This window comes from Equus asinus, chromosome X, assembly GCF_041296235.1.
Source record: "Equus asinus isolate D_3611 breed Donkey chromosome X, EquAss-T2T_v2, whole genome shotgun sequence".
Taxonomy (NCBI): Eukaryota; Metazoa; Chordata; class Mammalia; order Perissodactyla; family Equidae; genus Equus; species Equus asinus.
In genome coordinates, this window is record NC_091820.1 from 14,655,746 (window position 1) to 14,677,276 (window position 21,531).

Genomic DNA, 21,531 nt, shown 5'->3' on the forward strand with positions numbered 1-21,531 from the left:
GGGGCACAAAGGGCGGTTGGTCATTTGCACGGTCTATCGGCTCAGCGATGACTCATTGAGCTCTACACTTACACCTCATACACTGTTCCCTATGTATGTTAGATTTCAAGAAAATAATTTATAAAAAGCAAATCAAATACAAAAAGCATGTGAGTTTTAACCTAAAATTGAGGTTAAAATATTCTCCCACAGATGCTGAATCTTTCTATTCATGTGGGATAAAATCAAGAAAGACTTCTGGATAAAAGAACAAATTATGGGAACCAGTGGGGAATGCCTTGAGATTTTATTCTCCTGAGGAATCTTTTTCCAGTTTTGTACCCTACTCTCCAAGTAGCCGGCCTTGGCTGGCTGGCACAGGACAGGGCTAGATAGTGAGCTAGCTTCTTTCCTCTAGTGTGACACAGATTCTGACGAGCAGCCAGAAAGTCAGTATTTTCCTAGATGCAAAATATAAAGGTTCACATCAAATTCATTGTGCATACTGACACAAAGCAGATTCCAGCCAACTAAGTGAGCCGGTTCACAAGGAAACCCAGAACGTCTAACCCTAAAAGTCCTGGATCTCAAGAAATATGCTTTCTTTTGAGTTCAACCATTCAAAAGAGTTCTTGGGACTACACAAGCATTGAAGAACATTACACTTTTTCAAAAAGCGATTCTAAACACTTTACCTTTTTTAGGAGTGGCTGAGGAGAATCAACAAGATTCAGTGATTTCCGGTGGGCACTTAGAACTTTAGTTGGCAAAGTCATAGGAACAACTGGAAAACAAAAGACTTATGAGACCTCTTCTAAGGAGGAGGAAAGATAAAATACTTCTTTTGAGAGGTACTTCTTATTCAATACAAACCAATTAAAGAAATGATTACTTAGTTCAATTAATTTCAACAAGAATTTATCGTGTAGCCACATCATGTGTTAAATCTGGGAGCAAGAAGTGAGCAGGACTTGGATCTTGCTTTCTGGCTGAGGAGTTGAATTTCTCTTTTCCTTCCTGGAATTCAGGGAAAATTACACAGCATCTTGGGACTGAAAGGAGCCTTAGGACTGACTGAGCCTGACCTCTTTTTCTTTCAGATGCGGAAACTGAGAACCAAAGAAGGTAGACCATTTGTCCAAGATCATTGGCCTTCTCATAATCAAGGTGTCCCAGCTTCCTGTCCAGTATGTGTTTCAATTTGCCACTACCTAGTGTTAGGGCTTCTGTTTTTTTCACCACCTTTGGATGTTATGATTATCAATATTTATTCATTAAGCCATCAGTGTCTTCCAGGCTACATCATATCATCTTGGGAAAAGAGGAAGTTTTAAAGGTAAAGATGAGGCATATTTAAAAGTTATTTATAGACCTCCAGGTTACCCTAGTGAATCAAACATATATTTTAACTTTACTTCCTCTCAACCCCCCCATTAACACTACAGAAAATAATATATATATTTTTTAAAAAAGACAAATCCTCAAAAATAGGGGAAAGCACGAGAGAAGACAATAGTTAACAACGTTTTGGAAGCAAGAAAGCTGATGGATGAAAGATAACTGATTTACCAGATACAAGGCAACCAAACCTCAAGTTTGCAGTGTGAAAAACCAAGAACCAGTCAGATTTACATCAGAGGATCCTCAGAAGTCTCAGGAGCTTGCTGCTCCGCATACCTCTGGAACTAGGGGGTCCAAAGAGGGTGTCCAAAATAAGGAAGACTGGGCAGAAGCTGTGTGAGAAGCTCCCAAGCTCCATCTTGAGCTCCCAAGATGCCTTCCTCAACTCCACACAGCCTGGCACTGCCCTGTTCACCCTGACAGAAGACTGGTGGGTCTTTTTGAAGAGGGAAAAAAGGGGTGTGCCTCTGGAGGGGGTGCTGACCAGCATGTCTGAAGGCCTGGGGACATTTCTTAGGGGGGATAAGTAACTGTATAGCTCCAGGCAACAAGATCCTTACCTGTCAAAAAAGAGATGGCAAAGGAGATTAGAGACTATCTATGGGAAATCCACCCAGACTATACCCACAAACCCAACAGGCCCCGCCAACATGCTTGGAGAGTCTCATGCATGAGCAGATAACCAAGGAACACCCAGCATTGGAGGAAAGACTCTAAACCAAAAAAACAAGGAAAAATTGACTTGGGGGAAATGGAAGCCATTTAGGGAGAAGAACATGTAAAAACAAACAACCAAAAATAAAAAGCCCTGCTATTAATATTCTTAGAGTAATGAGAAATTATATTGCATGCAGGAAATAAGAACAGATGTAATTCAGAAGACAAGGATTTGAAACATGATAGCAAAAGTGAAAAAAACCTCAACTGAGGGGGCGGAACAAAAAGTTGAAGCAATTGTCCTCAGAACAGAGCCAAAGATAGAGAAATGGAAGACAGAAGAGAAAGGATGAGGGCATCTCCAGGAGGTCAACATTGGAATCACAGAATACCAGAAAGAGAGATCAGAGAAAACGTAGGGGAGGGAATGAGTCAAGAAATTTCTCAGAAAAACTTTACAGGACTGAGAAACATAAGTTTCCAGATTAAAAAGGCCAACTGAGTACCCAACACAGTGGATGAAAATACACCCAGATCAAGGCACATCACTGAAATTTCAGAACCTGGGAGCAGAGAAGATCCTAAAAACTTTCAAAGGAAAAAACAGTTTATATTTGAAGGATTAGAAATCAGAGTGGGTTTAGATTTCTCAATAGGAACACTCATAGCAAGAAGACAATGAAGTGATGCTTTCAAAATTCTGAAGAGAAATTTATTTTCAATCTAGAATTCTATACCCAGCCAAACTCTCAAATGGATATAGAATATCTGTAGATATTTTCAGACTTGCAAGATCTCAACAATGTTACTAACCATGCACTGTTTCTCAACTACCAAAATAAGAGAGTAAGCTAAAAAAGAGGAAAAGTTGAGATACAGAAAAGAGGAGAGCCAACACAAGAGCCAAGGATGTCTCAAAGAACTCTCCAGGATGACGGTGAAGGAAGAGCCAAGGATAAAATCTACATTCCGGATATGGAGGGCAACCAGGCCAAAAGGGGAAGTGAACTTCAGAAATATCACCACACCCTCTTCCATTGTACCATGTTTTTAACCTATTGAAACTATTCTAGAATGTGCTCTGCCAAAGGAATAAATTGGGAAAGGGGAACACGTCAGATTCAGGAAACAGGAAACCCAACTGAAGAGATAAGCAAAGGAGATTCCAAGGATTACAGTAAAGAGAAATCCCAGGATGCCAGGTATGCAACAGGCCTAGAGTGCAATCAGCCAGACAGAAGGAGACTTGTGGGCTCTAAGAAAAGTAGTGGAACGAAGAGATTCATGGATATGATTGACCTTGTGGGAATTTGTATTGCAAGCCCATTAGAAGGTGTAGAAAGGAAGGCAAATTAAAAGATAGGGCAACTATTAACTTTAGAAAAAACAAAAAGTATAAACAATAATATAATAATAGTATACTATAATGCTCAGTTGGAAATAATATTTTCATACATAAAATAATACAAAGAGTGAATACTGGTTTAATCAAACTTTAACACAACTACATTGGTAGTTTAGGGAAAGCGAAATAGAGGAGTGGTGATTTAAGATAGCTAAATCCTCACCCACATAAGGGAAAGGCAACAGATACTGAATCAAGTCAATGCATCAAAAGACAGTGGCATACACACATTATTTTAGAAATATGGAGAGACGTAAATACCAGAAGAAACAGCTAAGAGATGAAAGTGGTTGCTTCTAAGTAGAAACTGGGGGCAGAGGGGAGGGATGGGGTGAGGCAGGAAACATCTGCATTTTGTTGTCTTTTAGAATTCTTTGACTTTTAAATTATGCTCATGCATTACTTTGATAAAAGATGTTATTTTAACAGGCAGAAAAGAGTTAATAACGTACATGGAATTTCCAAACCCTTTGCTTTTGCCATCACAGAAAGAATATCCCAAGTGGAGTGGATGGCACTGAAAACGTGGCTGTCTTCGGTTCTCTTACAAAGAGGAGGCAGATAGCACTTCAATGATGTGCTTTGCAGGAGGTGGTTGATATACTGGTCAAGTTCGTCCTGGCTTTCTGTGACTGGACAAGCAAGAAAAAGAGCCAATGAAAATAAGCTGCAGAAATATTCCAAATGCATAAGAGTGATTGTGCGTATCACACAGTGCTTAGTAGATGTGGTGGAAGTCAACATTTTGATATAGATATTTGCACCCCAACCCCACCCGCGAAGAATAAAGAGATTTACATAGATAATGTATGTATTTATAAAGTTACTGTTTGGAAAACTTCATCCTAGGAAAAGAAAATACAGGTCAAGATAGTGTTTACAGCACATTATCCCAAGATGAACTGATAATGTAAGACAACCTGAGGGCCAGCAGCCAACACCCGATCTTTTTGTTTTAATTTGCCATGAGTGAGCTAAGCATTATAGAACCCCAGCCCCAATCTCAAGTACTATCTAAAAGTAAAAAACAGGTCACTTCAACCCAAAATCTTGTTCAGTTAGAGAAATTTTATATACATAGGATTTCATCACTCATATGCAACCAAACCTAGATCATTCTACCATTCCTTTGAAAATTCAGGCAGTATGTTTCTGTCTTCAGAATATATTTTGTGAAAAGTCCTCATTCCTGAAACTCTTTGTCCCTCTAGGTTTAAAAAAGCCCCACTTTTGCAGTTTAGGTTTTTAAACCTGCATTTTATTCATTTTAATATTCCAAAGCCTCTTTTTGTCATGTTAATTACCAATCATTTTCTGTGCTTCAGTCTTAGGGCAATATTATCACAATGCCAAGGTTTAAATAAATTCAATGAACCGTCTGCAAAGGCACTCCAAGCCGTACCTTGATTATAGGCGTCTTCCAAATATCCCCCCAAATCGGAATCACTATCAGGACTGAAGTTCCCTTCACCGGTATCATCAAACAACTTCTCTTCACAGTCTGGATCCAGGAAGGTCAGATACGTGTAGAAAGATGTGGTGAGAAATTCTGAAAGGCTCCCCAATTTTACTCTGCCAAGAAGACACTATGTTAGAGATACAGGTGCATGTGGACAAACTTCCACTATGAGTTGAGAGACTTTTCAACACCCAGGTGGAGCTTCGGCCAGAGTCAATAACATCACTCTGCAGACTTCCCCATATAAGTACTCAGTCAAGAAATGACAATGAAAATTCAGTAGCAAGTAAGAAGTGTCAACACATGGCATATTAAAAGCCAAAATGAATCATGCTGATTTCTTACTCTCAAACCCAAAGCAAATATAAATCTATTTTACTGAACCAACCAAAGTTTAACAGAACATATTGAGCAAACTACTTTTAACCAGAACCAACCCTTGGGGATTTTTTGCCCTAAAATGACTGGACCAGAACAAAACCATAAGCAACAATTCTCTGGGAGCACTCAAGCCATCATTTATGAGTGTCTGCCACGCAATATGGTCACACAGGCACAGGTATTATGATGCGAGGCAAGTCTCAGAGCCAAAGTTCTCTCTAGAAGGAATGTGATGGGCGGGCCATCCCCAGACTGCAGCAGCTGCCTAGAGTGGCCCTATCACATTGTCAGGCTGAGAAAGATCCACTGATAACTGGGAGCCTGGTTTGGGAGTGTGGGGTCCCGCTGCAAAGGCAGCAGCCTCCAGTTCTGCAGGTCCACCCCCAGGTTAGGGGAGCACTAGGATGTCCACCCTACAGAAAGAAAGCCGGCACCTCATGCTTCTTAAAATGTCAGATCCAGAGGCAGAAAACAATAGGATGCCTCGGAGCTACCAGCATCAGATTATGACGTAGTTCAAACAGCTGAGAGAAACGTTTAGGGAGTAAATTGAAGGATGCAATGCAAACGAATTCATAGGTGCTTGAGCTTCAACGGGCAAATGAACTACATGAAAAAAACATGGCCTGAGGGAAAGAAAAGTCTCCCTTTAATAAAGCAAAAACTTTTTCCCCCTGGAGCCCTGGGGCCAGTTCTAATGACTGCTTTACCCTGAGGTTGGAGAACAGGAGGAGGTGAAGTGGAGCAGGGGAAAATGACAACGGAAAGTTTCTCTCTGATGAGTTGAAAGGAGTAAGGTCAAAGGCGGAAAGGCAGTAATTAAAAAAGGCTTCTGATAGCAAGCTACCCAGTCAATTCAGTTTTTAAAGACCTTCAGACCAAAAGGAAAAAAAGCCCAGATGAGTCAATTTTAATTATCAAGAACTTATTAGGAAAGGGAGCTGATGGAGCGGCATTGTTCCTTTCTGTGGTTCTCTGACTCCTCTGCCATCCTCTAGAAGCAGGAGGCCCTCCTGATTCCTGTAAGCCCTCACCTAACTCAGCAGGGTGGTCAGGGCTCTGTTTCTGGATTCACACAGAGCTTCTGCACCTGTTTGTCTTGTGCCCCCAGCCCTCTGAGCCTACAGCTCCTCGTCTGTAAAATGGGAATACAGCCCACATGACAAAGGGAAGACTAAATGAGACAATCCATACAAAGCAATAAAGAACACACTGCAAGCACTCAAATTAACTGCAGACAGTATCCTTACGACAATGATTAGATTTCAGTTAACGAGTTTATTTTGAAAAACAGTTAATTACGGGTGTATGGCATTTCCTCTTGGTTATGGTGCCATACACCAAGTGGTAACTTATCCAAACTAGAGGTGAAATGTGCAACTGCAGTTACAGCGCTAGCACTGGAAATGGAGATGGCAAAATGCTGGGGACAGTCTTGCTGACACTCCTGAGAGAGGTCAGGAGAAGCTTGGGGTGAGGGCCACTTCAAGTCTACAGCAAAACCCACAGCAAGCTCTGTGAGCAGAGGTGCCAACCCCAGCACTTAGAAATAGTGACTCAACCCTGAGAACATCAGGCTAAGAGAAATAAGCCAGTCACAAAGAGACAAATACTGCAAGAGTCCACTTAGATGAGATACCTAGAGACAGAAAGGAGAACGGCGGTTGCCAGGGGCCGGGGGCAGAGAAAATGGAGAGTTGTTTGATGGGTACAGAGTTTCAGTTTTGCAAGATGAAAAGAGTTCTGGAGATAGGCTGCACAACAAGGTGAACGTGCTTAATATCACTGAACCGTACACTTTAAAACGGTTAAGATGGTAAATTTTATCTTTTGTGTATTTTACCACAATTAAAAAAAAATGACTGTGGCAGCAGGGTCCCTGGTGGGGGAGGATGTGAGAAGAAGGGCTGACTTCAATGCCCAAACACTTTTAGCAACTGGCATTCCATCAGGGACCAAATGGAAGCCTCCCAGAGCCTGGGAAAGGCCACATTTCACTTGGAGCCGGCTGGATGGTGAGGGTCTCCTGGGGCCCTTCTGGAATATTCCAGGGGATTCGGAGAGGTCAGGGCATAGATGCTACAGAGAAAACCTCTACCTTGTGACAGTTATAGGGTATAAAAACAAAAGGGGTTTTCCTGGGAGGTGAGCCCCCATCACTCAAGGTGCTTACTCATAATACCTGGGAGCATCTGCTGTACTGTGCGCCTGCAAACCAGCATGGGTATCATTCCACGGAGAATGAGGGGATAACGGTCAAGGCAGCCCCATTCAGGTGCTCTGCTCTGAGGGCCACTAGGGAATTTGTATAGTTCTGTGAATTATTCTTGAGGTGACAGCACATCCAAGCCAATTCAAGGAGTGTTTATTGAGGACCTGCTAGATCCTGGGCACTGGGGGTTTTCTTCCACACCTTTTACTAGAAGCAGACACAGCATTCCACACATGCATCCATGGATGCCAGGTCAGAGAGACTTGATGTTTCTCTCCCTATGCCCCAGGCCTCCTGGCACCTGTAAAAACTTCAGCAACATGCAAGAGAATGCTGCTGTAGAGCTGATTGCAGTTTCACACGGGGACTGGATTAGATAAACTTTAACTTCCTCTTTTACTCTAAAGTGCCATGCTTCTATGTTCAGCAGTTGATATGAAAAATGTGAGAAGGGCGGCAAAAGTAAGAAAGGTCAATGTTACTTTTATTTTTTAAAAAAATCACAAATTACCTAGCTCCTCCAAAATATCCATCCTCTAGTTTTCTAATTGTAGAAAGAACTGCAGGGTGAATATCTGACCCGTCATTTGCTAAGGGAAAAAAAAGACAAATTAGTTTACTTAATCTGGTAATGCTTTTTTGGGGGGCATGCACTGCAATGTTTTCATCAAACAATCCAATTAAAATATGCAGAGCATAGAAGAGTCCCAAGCTAAGAAACCGAACTGCTAAGAACCGGCTCCAGTACTTAGCTCTGTCCACGGGACTCATTTTAAACACTTTGAAAAGGGCGCAAACCAACAGCGGGACATGAATCAGGCAGATCAAGCCCACGGAATTACTGAGCATGGTGTGGGCGATAGGGAAGGTGAGCGTGGGTCTGCCCGTCATCCGCCAGCAAGTGCACAGGTAGGCCAGCTCGATCCTCAGCATCTCCACGATCATCTCGTTGTCCAGGGCCAGGTAGAAGTGATGCTGGTCAGTGAACTGCAAGTCAGAACAGACCAGATAAAAGGCTGTCCCTTCATTTCCCTCGACACAACCCCAGCTGTCATTCACGGCAGCACCAATCCTTGTGTTCTGTTTCCAGAGAAGAGGCTCAATCCTGGCTGCAATCCACCCCATCCTGGGGCTTTCCTCATGATCAGACAAACTGATCTGTCGCCTGCCCAGGAGTCGTGGCTACATTAGTGGGGAAGAGAAAGGTGCACAGCTAGATCTATTTACAGTTCCTCAGATGGGGATTTAAGCACCTGGCCCAACAGCGCTGCCTCTGAAAGGAAATCAATAACTCCCTCATTCCCACTCCTTTCAGAGCTGCTGGCTCGGAGATGCTCTCCAAGTGAGGGCACTGAGAGCAGGTGAGAGGTGGAGACTGTGTTTACCTGATTGATGGCCTGGCCAACATGAACTAAAGGCACTGTTGCCTGACGTCAATGAAAATCAAATGGTTCTCCTGGCCTCTGGACTAGTCCATGCTCAGCTCTGGTCTGAAATTTGTTACGAAGGGAAATAACTCCCAAGATTTAAGCAAGCAGCAATGGCTAGGCTGAAAAAGAGGAAGTTGGGGCTACTGACCCATGACCCCACAGCTGACCGTGTGCCCAGGCAGGTGTGTGTGGGGGGGCCTGTGCCACACGTTGACAAAGAGATCCCACAGTTGGTCTGCTGCTGCCCGAATGGGATGAAAAACTTTTGGTTTGGGTTTCACAGGACTAGTTTCCTTTGGAAACAAAAACTCTGAAGAAAAGTTTCATAATCAGTATATTCAGGATCCCATCAAGAGGGCTGGGGCCTGAAAATCAGACTTGCTGTGTGTTAGAGAGAGGGTCTGATGTCAACCTAAGCAAGAGTGAGAGACTACTGTGATTAGGTGCACAAGGGCTGTGAGTCAAGTGACATGTCACCAGCAAATTTGTAAAGCAGTGTGAATTTCACCATGACTCATGACTGGAAGTGACGGCACACTCAATTCGACTGAAGCCACATTTACTGAGCACCTACTATGAGTAAAGAATTTTACTAAGTACCAGGTGTCATATGTCTCTATTTGAACACATGCATGCACATTCTGCCACATTCAAAGTAGCTCACCAGACAGAAAAGAGAGCTTAATGAACGGATGCTTGTGGGTTTACTACTGGCCTGCTCTTCTCACCTGGGGTGTGAAAGTAAAGATTTGGTTCCTAATCACGTATAGTTTAGATGTTCCAAGGACGCCAATGTGCCGATATGGGCGCCCACTCAATTTCATATTCTTATTCCGTCCTATTTGAAAAATAAAGAGAAATTGGAGTTAGAACAAATACAGTAACATCTAATCCAAGTGACTTCAGCTAAGAGTGGGCTTATCTTTATGTTAAACAACCCACTTTGGGGTTTCGTTTTTCTAATACCATCATCCTTCTTTACAATAGGATAAGGATGAATGACAAACAATCCTCCCCCCTTCTTTTCAGGCATGTATGTGAATAGCACCCGGTTCAACATCTATATGGACTAGAACTATTAAAAGGACTTTATTAATGTTTACTTTTAATTTATTTAGTATTGAACCATAATACTAAACAAAGTCAGATTTTAGAAAAAATAATGAGAACCCTCTCCCATTTTAATGGGTAAATGAGCATTTTCTGAAACTACACATAAAAGTTAGACACATTATCAACACACAAATGACTGTTCCAATTGTGAATTTTCAAAGGTGGCTCCTTATTTTATTTATTTATTTATCTGCTGAGGAAGATTTGCCCTGAGCTAACACCTGTTGCCAATCTGCCTCTTTTTGTGAGCTGCCACCACAGCATGGCCACTGATAGACAGTGGTGTATGTCCGCGCCTGGGAACTGAAACTGGGCCGCTAAAGTGGAGCATGGTGAACTTAACCACTAGGCCACCGAGGCTGGCCCAGGTGGCTCCTTATTTTACAACAGATCTGGCAAATCGCACAGCCAACCTGTGGCGACATCTACTGAACGTTCGGGCATGAGAAGAACGTGCTTGTTCAGCCATCCCCCTTCATGTTGAAGCAGTCGAACCACCTGCTGTAGTGCTTTGCCCAATTCTGTAGAATTTACACATATTACAGTCTCCCCCAGACCCAAAATCTAGAACCAAGATGCCCCCGCACCAAAACACCCTGCTATTTCCCCAAACCCACCGAGCTTGGCGTATATGTGACTAAGAATCCGCCCTGGCTGGACTCGGATTGGACGAACGTCAGCAATAGTCTGGACGTTTACCCCATGATTCCTCAACAACTCCTTAATGTGGTTGTTCTCTGCCAGAACAGTAACTGGGAACGAGAAGAACGCAGAATCTGCATTAGATTGTGGCCCTTGTCTCCTAACATGGATGTGCATCATTATTGACTGATCTCTTCTTTGGCCTGTGATATACACATTAGCACGCTCTCCACACACTGGGTGGCTTTGAAAGCAACAGCACTCATCCTGCCGCTATTCCCGGTTCTCTCTGGCCTCCCCTCCCCTCAACACTACAATGCATATTTATCAAGTGTGCTCAAAGTGCAAGATAGTCCAATAAGAGACTTCTAGAAATGGTCTTCAATAGGTCCCAAGCCAAGTTACCCCATCTCAAATGATGTCTTGCTTCTCTCTGGGTCTGCATTTATTCTAAACCTGCTTTGTGTTCTTTCCACACGGAGTCAGGAGCGGATACAGCTCTGCATGGGGGATGCCAGGAGAAGCCTGTGCCCCTGCTCTCAAAGGACAGAAAAGAAGAGCAATATGCTGGCATGCGCTAGCAGGGATACTCTGACCGATGGGGAGGCGGGGGAGGTTCCCCCCTCCTGAGACAAGGGAAAGTGGGCCTGCTAGTAGGTTGTTGGTGGTAGTGGGGCAGCCTGGCCTACCCGGAAGCATAGCACAGGGCCCTGCTGGTAGGGAAGAGCCACCCCAGAGCTAAGCCCTGCACCCGCAATGGGCCAGCCTGGGCCCCGTCTCCGGTGGGTGAGGCTGAGCAGCTGGCTCCACAGCAGGCAGGGAGCTCAGAGTGCCCAGGGCGCGGGGACTCAAAGGGAGGCTCAGACCCCTGCACCTGCTGTACCTGCTGTACTGCTGGCTTCTAAGAGAGTGGACAGTGCTTTGGCAAAGGAAAGGAGCCCCGGGGAGGGGACTGGAGAAGGGGAGTTCTGGCCAGAGAGTGACTGGTGCTGTGTCCAGCTGCAGCAGAGCCTGCTGGGAACTGGAGGGGCTCAGGGCGGTGCTCAGGCCAGAGGAAGAACTCAGTTACTGTTAAGGTAGCGCCCTGAACCCCACCATTGTACCCACAGGCCGGCAGCACCTGAACATACAACACATATAGATGCCATTGAGACCTGAATGTCACCTCTTTAAATTTACGTAGCATATGATGCTTTTTCAAAGTATTTTAAAATCCATGATCTCTTCCGAGCTTCACAACAAGGCCCTGAGGGGGAGCCTTACATGCTCACCTGGGCAGCTGTAGCTGAACTGGGGATGGAAGCTAATCCCAGGCCCTCAGCAAATGGGAGCATCAGCCATGCAGGCCTGGGGGGTGGCTTCCCTTCACATCTGTCTCTTCTGAAGCTTCCAATGCTGTGCAGGGAGCTGCACGTATCAGAGTCACACAGCGGTCACTCTCTGGAGAAGCGACTCTTTTAGAGCAGTGGTGCAACCCAGACCTGTGAGCCCGGTGAGCCTCCTGATCTGACACAGCCGTACGTGAAGAAGTTTCTGAAACCGCACTGGCCCTTCCTCCAGGCCAGACCCTCGGATATTTTCTACTCTGTTCTAGTGTATTACATGAAAAAAAAGTGCTGCTCAGGCCCACTCAATGTCCCAGGCTGCAGGTGGCAAAGCAGCCTTGTGGTTTTCCGGGACACCTGGCAGCACACGCTCTGGACAAGTGCGTAGGCTGTGAAGTCAGGCTGGATCTGCGTGCCTGCACTCAGAACTGTCGGCTGTGGGTCCTTGAGTCCATTAACCTTTAAGCCTCGTGTAAGATGGGGATGATAATCATAACCGTCACAACTTCGACCTGACCAGAATGTTGTGATGGTCGGGTGTGTCCTGCGGAGGGCTTGGTGCACCGTACCAACTGGGCGATGACCTGCAGGGCCTCTTGCTGCATCACAGGCAGGCGCAGTGAAATGAGTCTGTGGCCACAAAGAGAACTGCCTTTCCTTTGTTCAATAACTGTTTCCAATGTACTGAGTGGGTGTGTGTCAATCAACATAGAAGCTGTAAGAATGACATGGGCCTTGTGCTTAAGAGACATACAGTGTTAATCTAGAGGAAAGAAGGTTTATACACAATGTGCTATGAGAGTAGCTGGTACAGGAGGTGCTCTATGAGGCACAGGAGCTCCTTGGGAGTCTTCCCTAGGAGGGAAATTAGGGAGAGGGTGAGCTGGGTGCCTACCAGGCCGGGCCCTGCACTGAGGGCTTTCCCTGTGGCAACCTCAGTCTACCTCAAGACCACACTGTGAGGGGTGCCGGTCATGAGGACCCCAAGGCACAGAGGTGACGTCATGTAGGGAGGTAGAGACAGTGCCACCACCGCCACAGCCCAGGCTGGCCTTCCAGCTCTCTGGAAGAGCTGCTGGCCAGAGAAGAAGGGAGGCAGGCGGAGGCAGGGGAAAACAGGGGCCTGCCGCTCTGGAAAGAAGTCAGACCTCAAAGGGAGGAACGAGTGAACCTCACTTGGGTTCTGAGTTTTCCCCAGAGTCATGTTCTCCTTTCTAGAGACTGGCAGTTAGGAAAAATGAGGCTTAATGAATCATTTGTGCCCCAGTGGCAATCAAGATTTAGATTTAAGAAAACAAATGCTTTGTAGAAAGTAACTTTGTGGTTGGGAAAGATATTGTTGCCTTTGGGAGGTACTGAGTCATAGAAGGGATTTCACAGAACTGATATAGGCCAAAGCATACATACATATACACTTTTAAACAAACTAAATAGGGAACAATTTGCATTAAAAATAACATTGGTTTTACAAAGTTAAATACGAATAGTAAACACGCTTGCAAACCTTGTACTACGACATCAGGTTTGACAGAAGTGGAAAATCTTCTATTTAAGGGATCAATTTCACCAGTGGCAAGGAATCCCTAGGAAAAGAGGAGCATCAACATTAGGAAATACTGATTAACTAAAATTTCACCTTAAACCTAAGTTTGAAAGTGAAATATTTGGGGGCTCAAAATTTTCAGTATTTTACTCCTTTATATTTTTCTTTTTTTTTTTTTTCTTTTTTTAAAGATTTTATTTTTTCCTTTTTCTCCCCAAAGCCCCTCGGTGCATAGTTGTATATTCTTCACTGCGGGTCCTTCTAGTTGTGGCATGTGGGACGCTGCCTCAGCATGGTCTGATGAGCAGTGCTGTGTCCATGCCCAGAATTCGAACCAACGAAACACTGGGCTGCCTGCAGCGGATTGCGCGAACTTAACCACTCGGCCATGGGGCCAGCCCCAATTCCTTTATATTTTTCAAGTCAATTGCTTATTTTCTCTGAAACATAGTATACCATTTAGATAGCCACTGAAAAATGTATCATGTTTTCGGAACGTGGCTCTCCAGGGCTGGTCAAGTCCACTACCATCTTGTATGAGTGAAAAGAACAATGGTAACTAACACTTCCTGAGCCCTTACTCTGCGCTGGGTACTGTGCTGAGCCCCTGTACGAGCACTGTCACATTCAGGCCTCCTAACAGGTAGGCACTACCATTATTACCATTTTACAGGCGGGGAAACCAAGGTAACATGCTTACGGTAAGTGGAAGAGCAGGGACTTGGCCCAGGGCTGACCGTCTTGAGACACAAAGCTCCCTCCTGCCTGCAGAGTGCTCTTTGAATGTGGAGCTCCGCACACTGTCTATAAATGATCAGAGCCCTACGAGGGGATCAAGGCGTTCTGGGAGTTCTGAGGAGGAACTGGACCTAATGCTGGGCCAAGATGAAGGCCTTTACATTGAAGAGGAAGAAACACGGGCAGAGTTGTTTCCCATCCCACTGCTACAGAAATCAGAGCTGGAAGGTATCACAGAGATGATCAAGCCCAATCTCTTCACTTTAAGTGAGGCCCAGAGAAGTTAAGAGAGCTGCCTGAGGTCACAGAGTTAGTCAGAGGCAGGGCTGGCTTTCCAAAGGAGATAGACGCGTTTTCCCTACTACTAAAGGCAAAAGATTAAGACACAGTTCCTACCCCCGAGGACACGACCATGAAATTGGGGAGACGATCATGCCCATGGAACAACTGCTCCACCTCAGCACCCCTAGCTCCTAAGGGCCACTTCCACTGTGATAACTTTATTCTTGGTCTTCTTTTACATGCTAGGAACCCCAGTGGTATCTGACCCACTGCTCCCTCCCCCATTTCTAGAGTCTGGCAGAACACACTGGACTGGGCCAGCCCCACACCCCAACTCAGAGGTCCTGGGTTCTTTCCCCCACACCCCTCCGCAGGGGCCCGGGGGGCTCAGCTGGGCAGGAGCCTCTCAGGAAAGATGGACGCATCTGATAAAGTCACCCACACTTAGGACTGAGGAGCGGAATTCATTTTTAGTTGGCACAAAAGCATTTGCATTTTAAAAACTTAAGCTTGGGGTCAAGAAAATGCTTAACAAGAAGAAATGAGTCAGAGGCAGTAGATCTTCTGTGTGGGGGTGTTGTGGGCTGAGGGAATACCTGACACAAAATTCACAACAGAAAAACCAGCCCGCTGCCCCCTCATAAAGAGAGCACTGTAGAGTCCTTCTGCTTCCTGTGCCTAGGACTGCACCAGGGCGACTGGAAGCAGACCTATGGTTTCCCAAAGCCTGTATCTTTCACACACATGCTGATCCTGGCTGAGAAGCTTCTGGCCTCCTGCTGACCATCAGTTCAACCAGGTTCTAGCCACAGACCAGGAACGCTGGGGGGCGGAGGCAGAGGGGGAGGAGATAGACAGTCCTTGGCATGCAGTCGACTCCGAAGTGGTTTACTATAAATATGGACACGTAAGCCCAGCCATCAAGCCTGAGAGACAACCCAGTCCATCGGACTTTAAAGCCATGAAGATGCCAAAGACATCACAGCCACAGAGAGCCCCTGTGCTCTTCCGGGGTCCCCTGCACCTTAAATCAGACGGTTTCCAGTGTGTGAAGACCCCAAGTCCCCTACCTCTGCCAACAGTGAGCTAAGGATGTACAAGGACTGACCCCACAGATGGGGCAGCTTCCCCTGAGGAACTCTGTCCACCGTGTGAGGGTTCTTATACTCTTCATCTACCTGGCAAAGAGAGAAAAACCCAGTCAGAATGTCAGAGGATAAAAAGGCCAAGGTCACCGTACACTGGGGAGCACACTGAGGATGTATAAATTGCCATTCATTTGATCCTCCAGACCAACTGTATGTGAGAGCTGGGATGGGAGGCTGAGGAGGCTAAGAGCCTTGCACAGGGGGCCACCCAGCTACAAGCAGCCGAGGTGGAACTCCAATCTAGGCCTGGTTATAGGCCAGTGCTCTTCCTACAAGCATACTGGTGGTAAAAGACAGAGAGATAGGCATTGGAAGCCTGGCCTGCCTTCTTTGAGCACAGCTCCGGGCAATAAGAAGTTTCACAGCTCCTGCGTACATCTGGGTGTATTATGGGTGCAAGGGTCTAAAACATCAGCCCACAGCCATGGCAGTGCATCGCTGGAGGCTAAGTCAGGCGTCCTCTATCATGCTATCCCCAGGGGTCCATAAACTCTGTGTGCCTATGCAAGAAAATCCCAGAAGGTGGCACTGTTTGTTTATTGAGGAAAAACAATTGTACTAACAGATCACTAATTTCCCATCAGGGACTCAAAAAGTTGAATCCAGTGGGGGCTTCTGACTCATTAAAATAAGCTACAGTTCTCTTTCTGATGGACAGTGCTGGCTCCATGTTGTAAAAGTCACTCTGCAACTTTCTCTGTTGTCAACTCCATGCTGACCTTTGGGTATTTTCGTCATTACAACATTGGCTGCAGGTAGTGTTAGTGACCACTTTTTTCCTCCAGAAAATGTAAGCCAATCGAAGGAAATATGACTTATCTTTCTGCAAAGGGGAAAATCACACCACGAGGGGAGTCATTCTCTGCTCGTGGATTAATCAGTGATGTTATTAATATATTTAGTAAAAATTTTTAAATTGGCTGTAGCAGTAAACATTAAGAAAGCCTTAAGCTCATAAACTGAACAGAATTGAGCATCACCAATAATCAAATAGGATAATAGTGTGGAAGGAGATGTTCCAAAATGTCCTAGTGGTTATCTTTGAGTAGGAAGATTAGAGATAAGTTATTTTCTTCTTTCTACAGAATCCTGGAGGTTTTGCAGTGTGCAAGATGACATTTACAATCAGATTGTACGTTAAAGCTATTTGAAAGGTAAGTAACGTGTTTAGAAAGACCACAAAGATCTGGAATGAGAGACAGTCAAGGCAGACAAGGTGTCTGGATCAAAAGACAGCCTGGCTCTGCCCTCCCCGACCCATGGGCTGGCTCCTGCCTCCCTGTGGAGGCATCCGTCTCTCCCTCTCCACGTCAGTCCTTCCGATCTGCTTGCAGTTCCTCTGATGCACCAGGCCTTTCCCGCTGCCACTCCTGTTTCTGCCCTCCATGCCACAGACTAGCTCCTCCAACTTCCACTAGGCCTGCAAACCCACAGAGGCAGAGCTGGTGAAACCATCTTTGGGCCCCAGTACCCAGCCTGGAGCCTGGCCCGGAGCAGCCGCTAGAGACACATTTACGGGGCACACTTGCATTAGTCTCAAGCTATCCAGTGGAGGGCCCCGTGGGTGGTGGTGCCTCGTACAACATGTCTAGCTGAGGAAGTGAGTGAGGCTGAAATCCAGGCTGGATGCCACCTAGGCCCGGGTCTGCAGCTACTCCAAGGATGAGGCCCTTTTTCTAATTTGTACAAAGGCGCCATTTGGGTCTGGGTGGCCTTCTATAGCCGTCTCTACATCCCAGTGGTCTCTACATGTTACTGAGGTCATGGGTGAAACCTCCCAGCTGTTACCTGGAAGCAGCCAACACAAACTGTGGTCAACATAAAATAGTGCCTCAAATTGGTGCATAGCTGATGTGTAAACATGCTAGATAAAGGAGGATGTTGTAATGACCAGCAGAAACCCAAAGGTCAGTGTGGAGTTTAGAAGAAATATACAGAGTAACTTCTCACGATGCTTGCCAGCACTATTCATCAGAAAGAAAAGTATAGCTTATAACACCTAGCATTTACTAGAGTCAGAAAAATGTGCCTTTTAGTAGAACACAGATGGATGGTTATTCTCTACTATAAAATTGGTAAAATACCCCTGAAATCACATATTTTCCCTTGCTCTGCTTCCACGTTCCACGTTACCTCCCATTACTAATTTTGTTTTGCCAAATGCCTCAGTACCAGAAAAGGGGCAACTTGAACACGTAGTTGCTGGAAAGTAACTAGCCAACCCCCACCAACAACCCCTCCCCCAATAACATATGCATATCACGCATAGTCAAATGAATACATTTGCAGGAAATCTAGGTCTCTGCTACTTAGAGAGAAAACAGCCCTGTAGGCTCCATGGCCTGATCGTACAGTGAGGGACTTTCCATCACCTGGAAATGTATCACCCATTAGGAGGAAGTGTGGGGTTGTGGGGAGGCCCTGAACCTGGGGCCTAGTACCAGGCGAAGCCCAGTGCTGTCTGAGCTCTGACAGGTTCCACAGCCTCTCTGAGCTGAGGCAGATAATTTCGAAGGGCCCTGCCAGTCCCCTGACCATGTGCGTGTGGGCCTGATTCAACCACAGAACCCCTAAACCCAGGCTGCTGCATGACAGCTTCTGCTGGGTTACGATCTCCTGAAGCCCTGTCAACTGGGGCAAGATGCTGCTCTCTGAAGTCTGTTCCTCCAGCACATGCAACGATGAAGCTTTGAAGCAACAGGAACATCCAAAGGACAAACAGACTTGAATCGAGAATGTTTTTCTTCTAAACATGAGAAATGTACAGGGAAATCTTCCCACCACGATATATAGGTCCATCATGATCCAACTTAGGAAACTGGATAGAAGAAAACTCTCTTTGGGCATCCTCTCAGAACTGACCGGTTTCTCCCTCCCTGATATAGAATGGCTTCTAACTGACTGCTCAGGCTCCAGCTCAGGAACTGCTTGACTCAAAGGAGGAGATTCTCAACTATCCCGATACAGCTCTTCCCCTTCCCCAGGGGGAGTGTGTCTGGTTTCTTCTTCCATGGAAATGTGTGAGAACTTGGTGCCCAACAGTGTTTTGTGCTTTTTAGGGCTTGTTCGGCCTTGGGCCCGGCAGGGGGAGAGGTATCCTCTGAAGGTCCTCAACCGATGCCTCTCTTGGGCAGCCCTGGTCAAGAATGGCTCTGAAGCCGTAACTCCTGTGATAGACAGGAACACTACTGAAGGCTTTAGAAACCACTTCTCCTGGAGAAAAAGTGTTAGGTCTGAAAGGGGGATGAAAAATACCAAAAGGCCAAGCGCCAACTCACTTCGCTCCAGCTAAGCAGCGCCTGGTTACCTTGTTAGGCGGGATGGCGTAGAGTTCTGGCACCAGGTGGATCCCGTTCTTGCCTCTGATTAATATTCCCTCCAGGGCCTCCCGGTATTCTTGGACCTGGAAAATAGCCCATCCCCCGTGGCACGAAAGAGGGATCATTAGTGCTGTAACGACAGTGCAGCATAGCAAAACAGCTCTCTTGGCAATAAACAGATTAGAAACAGGACACAGGGCCAAGAAAAGCTCAAGGCGTGTAGGAGGAACTGGGAGTCCTGCTGACAGCAAATGTTAGGAGGAGCTAAATGCAATTGGTCTTTCCAGTTGTCTTTAACTCATGATTTAAATATTTCACTCTTAACTTCTCACATATTTAAATTTTGTCTTATTAGCTAGACTACAATCTTCTTGGAGCGGAGGCCAGATCTTAAGTAGTGCATCCCATTTCCACCTATGGGTAGTTTTTCACCTAAAAGGCCCTCATTCAAACATTTATTGCTGAAGAAATATTTGCTGAATGAATTTGACGTGAAGAAAAGGAAGTGTTTGTACTATGATCCATGTACCCCGACTCTTAGGATGCACTACTCAATATAATAAAAGCTCTTGATGTAAACATTTCCATTAAATTAAAAAGGCAATGATAAAAACCTACATATCAAAAGGGAAAAGAAGAAAGGGGAAAAAAACCCTTAACCAACCAGCCAGCTATTTAATACATTTTATCTTTGGAGAGCCCAGTCAAATGCCTTCCAGATCTCCGTTTCTTTTCTTTTAAAAGTTATGGACAGCAAAGCATGTGCATCATTTTTTAAATGTCATCTGACAGCAAGTGGGAAAGACAGTGTAGGCGTAAGAGTAGCAAATTCTGAGAGACCTAGAAAATACGGTACTAAGCAGAGTCCTTCTTGTGTTAGTTTTTTTTTTTTTTTTTTAACTCAATCCTTTTGAGATCTTTCAGTTCTGGGATATTAAGACAGGAAACATAAGACCCAAGATAATCACTAAAGCACAAGAGTAAGAAGCAACAATGGAGGAACACTAACATTTCAAGCTTACTGCCACTTCTGAAGCCCCTTGGCATTCCCGAGCAGAGGCAGCTTTCAAAAACCAAAATAAATCTTAGATTACTCATCCCACCCCAGAACACGTGATCCAAAAAGGTTAAAAGACCTGACAAAGCATTTGAGTTTGTCAATCATTCATATAAGCTTCATAAGGACAGTTCTGTTCTGCTTGCCCAAGAATGCACGGCAGCAAATGCTAAAGAAACCCGTCTTGAACAGATTTGTTGCATTAACAAATAGTTACTGAGCACTTACTAAGTACACTAGACATGGGGAATATATTGGTGAACTGGATAGAGACCCCCTCTACCAGGGTCCTTGGACAGGTAAGTGGAGATTAAATACAGTTATAGGTGCCACGCTGTTATAAGAGCCATGGGCATAGAAAATGGGTACCAGACCCAGCTTTCAGGGTTAGAGAAGGTTTTCTGAAAGAAGAGACACTTAGAAAGAATCAAGCGAAGGAGGGAGGGGCAGTGGGGGTTAAAAAGCATGTCTTGGCATTTGAGAAGAGGGGAAAGATAGCACGGCCAGTTCAAAAGACTGAAAGGACTTCAGTGTGCTTGGCTCAAAGAACTCAAAAAAGGAAGTAAGGAGTAAGAAATTGAGCTATAGTGGTGAAAACGAGGGCCAGATCTTACGGCCCTAAAAAACACATGAAGAGCTTGTATTTCACCCAAAAGCAATCAGGAAGCCATTCAATGCTTTTAAGCAAGGCAGTAGCATAATCTAATTTGCCTTTTAAGAAGATCACCCTGGCAAGGGTGGTGCAGAGAATGGAAACAGGAGGGAGCAAGGCTGGAGGCTGGGAGACCAGCTAGGAGGCTGTTATATTAAATAGACTGTGGCTGTGAGTACCCTTACACTAGAGCTAAAGACAGCGAAACCACAGGCTGATCTGAAAAGAACTACGGCAACACTGCCACCTGTCTGTGGGAAACTGTTTGGTGGTCCCAGATGCTCCCCGCCTCCTAGTACTCATGCCCTAGTAGAGTCCCCTCCCCTTGAATATGGGACAGCTCTTTAAACAAAAGAATGCAACAGAAGTGGCACTCTGCCAATTCCAGGCCAAAGCTTCAAGAAAGCTTGGCAGCTTCTGCTTTTGCATTTGGGGCAAGAGGACCACCATGTAAAAAGCCTAACTGCCCAGAGACTACAATGCTGTGAGAAGCCCAAGCTAGCCATGTGGAGAACTACAGAGCAGGCCAACAGGCCACCTGAGCTCCCGGCCAACGGCCAGCATCCAGCTGCCAGCCATGTGAGCGAGGCCTTCTCTGAAGTAGATCCTCCAGCCCCACTGAACCGCCCCAGCTGATACCAGGTGAAGCAGAGGCAACCTGCCCTTGCTGAGCCCTGCCCAAACTGCAGACTCACGGGCAAATAAATAAAATAGTTGTTCCTGCAATTTACTAAGTTTTGGGAAAGTTTGTCAAGTGGCAACAGATAAGTGAAACAGTGTCCTAAAT

General features: G+C 45.5%; 1 protein-coding gene across 8 annotated transcripts in view; it reads right to left on the reverse strand.

The window, feature by feature from the left end:
- PHKA2 (phosphorylase kinase regulatory subunit alpha 2) overlaps positions 1–21,531 on the reverse strand; it is an 84,940-nt gene that overhangs the window by 23,685 nt on the left and 39,724 nt on the right. For 7 of the 8 annotated variants that reach the window (XR_011499624.1, XM_070502024.1, XM_070502029.1 and 4 more), the window contains 10 exons: positions 19,023–19,118; positions 15,638–15,745; positions 13,509–13,587; positions 10,655–10,789; positions 9,653–9,762; positions 8,337–8,481; positions 8,006–8,084; positions 4,845–5,014; positions 3,895–4,074; positions 675–763 (listed from right to left, as the gene is read on the reverse strand). Coding sequence is in view for 7 of the 8 variants with exons in the window: in XM_070502024.1 (XP_070358125.1) it covers positions 675–763; positions 3,895–4,074; positions 4,845–5,014; positions 8,006–8,084; positions 8,337–8,481; positions 9,653–9,762; positions 10,655–10,789; positions 13,509–13,587; positions 15,638–15,745; positions 19,023–19,118 (1,191 nt within the window). In the remaining variant the exon portion in view is untranslated. The remainder of the gene's footprint in view (positions 1–674; positions 764–3,894; positions 4,075–4,844; positions 5,015–8,005; positions 8,085–8,336; positions 8,482–9,652; positions 9,763–10,654; positions 10,790–13,508; positions 13,588–15,637; positions 15,746–19,022; positions 19,119–21,531) is intronic. The other variant, XM_070502025.1, reaches the window with a different exon arrangement.